The sequence below is a fragment of the Acyrthosiphon pisum genome, chromosome X, assembly GCF_005508785.2.
Source record: "Acyrthosiphon pisum isolate AL4f chromosome X, pea_aphid_22Mar2018_4r6ur, whole genome shotgun sequence".
NCBI lineage: Eukaryota > Metazoa > Arthropoda > Insecta > Hemiptera > Aphididae > Acyrthosiphon > Acyrthosiphon pisum.
In genome coordinates this window covers 42408941-42414566 of record NC_042493.1, presented here as the reverse complement: position 1 = coordinate 42414566, position 5626 = coordinate 42408941, and the positions used below count along the sequence as shown (strand labels likewise).

At 28.1% G+C, this 5626-nt stretch overlaps 1 protein-coding gene across 1 annotated transcript in view; it reads right to left on the bottom strand.

Moving 5' to 3' along the window:
• LOC100164233 (protein cornichon homolog) overlaps nucleotides 1-2896 on the bottom strand; it is a 33146-nt gene extending 30250 nt beyond the window's left edge. The window contains 2 exon segments of the mRNA NM_001162144.1: nucleotides 911-979; nucleotides 2596-2896. Coding sequence (NP_001155616.1) covers nucleotides 911-979; nucleotides 2596-2676 — 150 coding nt within the window. The 5' untranslated portion in view covers nucleotides 2677-2896.
• Nucleotides 2897-5626: the final 2730 nt, after the last annotated feature.

The following is a 5626-nucleotide window of genomic DNA, read 5'->3' as shown; positions in this document are numbered from 1 at the left end:
TAATTTTTTAGAATAATTTTTCGGTTAAAATGAAGATAGGAGAAGACAAATAATAAGATCTTACGAATAATTAATAATAATAAAAATATTTATCATAATTATTAATTATAATAACAAAACAAATTTTTTCAATGTTAAAATTAATTTTGAAGATCATTTAAAAAAAAATGTATATTGTAAGTGCGTTAAATTTTATTTTTTTAAGGTATTTTTCTTTTTTTTAACAACATTTAAATCCGTATTCTACTTATAAGATATTATGTTCATTATTACAAGCCCTAGACGCCACTCCGAATTGTCTCAGTTTTACAAACATACGACATATCAAATTTTTGTTCACATGTTACAATTTTGGAATATGTATTATTAACACAAAATTGTAATGGATGAACACAAATTTGATTTTAAATGGAAAATTTAACTTCAGACATCCTACATAGTGTATATTTTTAATTTTGACTAGAAAAGGTGCATTTTATAATACCCTCTTTAAAACAGTTAAATATTTTCATTTTATCCTAATGAAGTAATTTTTTATAGATTTGTTTAGGAAATAATTCAAAGAATCACAATTATATAGCCAAATGTTTAATTGCTTGTCTTAATTAATAGGTATTAGTTTCACTGTTATTTATTTTTTTTTTAAATAATTTAAACATCAATAATAATTATTGGAATCAAAATTTTACCTAATATTAGTTGTATGATATAATATAAAGTACTTTAAAAAAATAAATTATTAACAAAATATGAATTATAAAACTAACAGTTACCCACTATTTTTATAATATATAACAGTTAAGAGGTACCATTTAATATGAAAATTATGTAAATTATTATAACACCTAATACCAGTCGATTACAACATAAATAAATATAAACTTTTCTCATATTTAATATTTATACATACTGGATTTAAGCTGTTGCATTGATCTATAGGATTCTTGCTGTCATTTTTCAGTTCATCAAACGCAATCACCTACAGCCAAAATAATTTCAGTTAAAAGAGAAAAAAAAAAAAGTATTAATAATATTAATCAACTATAGTATCTATTTACTATAATTAATTTGATACGTATACATAATATGATATGAGAATAACATGGTAAACTACTTAATTAACCAGGTAATATCGGTAAAAAACTTATAAAAATAGATAATCTTATGTATGGACCTACATAGTACCTACATACTACATAATAATATAGGTACCTATTATTCTAGTTAGTAAATACTAAACATCTATAATACACCTATAAGTTTTAATTATTATGACTAATACCTAAGAGGAAAAATTTAAAATTATATATAGGTAAAATTTTCATAATCCAGATTATATAGGTATATAAGTAATGTATAAGTATGTGTGTGTGGTGACACCCATAGATATATACAACAACTAGATAGCCGTCTTTTACAAAATAATATTATCACAGTATATATTATGTATATATGTATATAAATCAATGTAAAATAAATGTAAACATAGCCTGCTTTATAAATGGAGGCCGATTTCAACATTGGTCACAATTTAGTATAAAGACAGCTATCTAGTTGTTGTATATATCTATGGTGACATCCTTCCCAGAATTAGTGAACAATTACATACCGGGCTTAACAATTTGATTGGCCCTAGGTACCTAACTTAACCCTCTCCTTCACATCTTACTATGTGTTGAGTGTATTATTCTAAACAACAATTAAAAAAAGCTGACAAGAAATATTAATAAATTATATAAGTTTGGTGAAAACACGTAATTATATATAATATTAAAGTTCTTTATTAAACACATCAAAAAATCATAATAGTTTTCATTATAATAATTTAATATTTAACCTTATTATGCAGTAGTTTTGTATAATAATTTAATTTTTTTTACTACATACCTAATCCTAACATAAATATATATTATATTATGTATATTGTATAATAATATGATAAATAATATAACAAATTACGATCAATATACTAATTGTCAAACCAAGGTATATATTAGATTCAGCTTTAAACAATGATTTAATAACCACTAAATAAGAAAAAAATTGTAAGGACAGAACTGATGCATAGACATAAATACATAACGGGCATAATCTAAGGTCTAAACAAAGCATAATAATTCGTTAACTATGCTTCATGTCCGTAGTAACATATTACTTTAATACAACATTTAAAACTTTGAAATTTAAATAAATACCATATTTTATACAGGGTAGCTATTTTTCTTTTCATTTTTTGTCGCATAACTAGGCCTATATATTATAGTGTGACTGATTACTTACCCTGTCAGATAATACACGTTTTAAAAAAAATTGAGTTCTCAACTCCATAATACGACTATACGAGTGAATAGAGCAAACATTACCTGACGTAATAATATAATTAGACAAATATCACGAACCGTTCACAGTGTCTTACTCAAAACTATATTGTACACAATGCGATTCAATATGCTTAAGTAATTTTCACATACGGCATATCTACGCACGTCGCCCATAGTGACCAACGTTCAATCGAATTATCATCCAGACCTGGCAGTTCGGCGGTATCTAGAGTAGAGGCCATGGCCTAGAGTTGTAGGTATTATAGGTACTCACGTGAAACACAGAGAAAAACAACAGAAAAGCGTCGGTTATCATGGCCACGATGTAGGTGCACGCCGGGAAATTGAAAGCCATGGCCGTCGGCGGACGTTCTCGTTGTGCGTACAGCTGCTCTCGGGAGTCGTCAACGTCCGTAAAGTGGGTGAGAGCTGGGAAGTAAGTTATACCGAACGTCCGGCAATCGAAAGAACCAAACGAGCGTACGGACGGCGAATGAAGTAAAGAAACAGATCAATACCAAACACGGAGCGTTGAAACGGCAAGCGCGTCGAAGGTGTTAACCGCCGGCAATGACTCGAGTGTTTGAGTTCGATGATTGTTGAATGATATAAGCTATTGACCATGGTCGTTGATAGAAATGAATAGGTATGCCAGCAACTTCGACATGGATTCTTATCACTAACTTTTGTTGACATCCTTTAAATTAACTGATAATCGATCAACCGGTACTACCACGATTGTATATCCACAACCGCGATTACTGTACTGTTCAAATTTTTAACTGTTACGAGCACGGTCTTAGAATATTTATATTGTGGACTTCGTATAGAAATTGTATTAGTATAACCATTGATTATACATAGTCAAATATATTTATTATATATAATTAAAATAATAATAATAAATAATAATAATTTATTTATTATATTTAATATATATATGTATATATTTATACTATGTATAATCAATGGTATAACATATTATTAGGGCTGGGATTTTAATGCCCTAAAAAATTTCAAAAAATGCCCTTAAAAAAATGCAAAAATGAATTAAAAAACTCAAAAAATGCATTTAAATTATATTTACCTAATATAGCTTAGAAATTAGAAAAAAAATTTTAAATTATACTACAGTAATGTATTTTTTTTTATTTATTGTTTTCTTATCATTCATTTAAAAATAATAATTTTAAAAAAAAATTTAATATTTTAACTTGTTTTTGTTAGTTGTTATTAATACTAACCTGAACAAAATCGCTATTGCACTGTATAATATATGATATGCCTAGCTATATATGATAAAATTGTTATCGACGATAACTTATACCTATGTATGTATGTAAGTAGTATATATTTGTATGTTCACAGCCAGCTTTTCCACGGTAATTTTTTTTTTTCAAGGGGGAATGTCCCCCTTGGAGACTTTTATTTTACCGTGTAACACATTTCACACTGATTGTCTACGAAATTCTACCTCGTAAAATATTTAACGTAATCAAATTTTTAGGAAATCTTAAAACTGAAAAAATTATTTCAAGTAAAAACACAAATTATTAAATAATATTTTTTTTTTTTATTGTTATAAATTAATTCTTAATTATATTTACACAAGTTTTCTTACTTCTCTAGTAAAAGGTACATATTCTACAATACGATCATGAATTAATAAACAGTAAGCAGTCACACCTGTAAGCGATTCTGAAGCTTCAATTTCCAATTGAACATCCACTGCTGAGGCTGTAGCTGAATCGTTCTGTTTTGAAGTGTCGATAACTATAATTGGTGCGTTTGCTAGAAAAGTAGATGGACTCAATATCGGGTTACGAATACTTTTTTCATAGTACGATTCTTGAAACGATGTATACATATTATATAATAAAGTGAAATTATTTTTAGAAAAATCTAAATTCAAATTATCGTATGGATAAGCTATCGAGTTTAGAAATACTTTAACGTTTGTTAGATTACAATGGTCAAATATACTACAATCTTTCGCTAACAAATTTTTACGTCCTTTTTGTAAACCAATTATGATAAATCGTGGTTTTTCTAATTTTGAAGCAGTTTTTAAATTCCATACAACTTTTTTAGTGGTTCCGAGTTCAGGATATTCAAAAGTTTCAAAAGATCTAAAAGGGATAAATAGACTTTTTTCTTTTTCTATAAGTTTCAATAATTTTAACCTTTCTTCATCGTCAACATTGATATGTGGGACCTTCCAGACTATTTTGTTTAAAACGACTTTACCTTCAGTAGCAGTTGCACCAGTTTTACAACTTAAAGCATTTAAATCGCTATGACTTCGAGTTAATATTAATTCCAATCTAGAATTCACCAATATTCTTTTATAGTCTTCAAACAAACCTAACCAATATTTCAATGGAATGCAAGCACTAAATTCACCTTTCTCATTTTCCGATTGCGTTGCGTTTTTAAAATTCCAACCAGAATTTTCATAACAATTATAGTTGTCTGGTGTACAGAATAAGTAACCTTTCAACGAGCTAGTGATTCCAAGAGCACGTGTGCTATCTACTTCTATCCCATTGATTTCCAATCGTATTTGTTCGAAGAGGAAAGAGTAACCGTTATTAGATAGTTTCACTTTGGTAGCATCAGTTATTGTTCCTTCCAAAAAAATAAAGCTTTCGTGTAGATATGGGTAGACATCCGTTTGCTGGATTGATATACGTATTTCATCATTATTATTAAATGATGTAGTATACGGTGTGTATGAATGATATTCAATTTTCGTAATTTTAGAATCCGTTTCGTACTGTGAAGTTATATCTAAAATATCACTCTCAGGCATTCTGCTTTAATTGATAACCCAGAGCTTGTAAAATTTTTTTATTTTTTACCGTTAATTTTTTTATCTTATTTGATGTTGCTGGTAGCACTTTAGTCTTATGACTAGTTGTGCTGATCCGAAGTAGCGGGTTTATATTGAATTTCAGTCCCATCTCAAGACCCGTAACGTTTAATATGTAACACGATTGTCAATGCCTCACCAAAATTATCAATCGGATTATGATCTTGATCAACTAATTGAACGGTTATCGAATCAATATTTGTTTTATTCAATTTGTAATATATTAAATTTGACGGTGACTGAATTACTTTCGACCCTGTCCTTTCACTCGGGAAAAACTCATAAATCGAATGACTTTGAAGATGGTTGTTGAATGATCCTTGAGCTATATTGCACATTACTTTTATAGAATTAATTGTGTTTAAATTTACAGCTTTTTCCGATCGAAGAATTTCATAGTATGGCTTATATACTCGTTTTTCAAACCGAATAC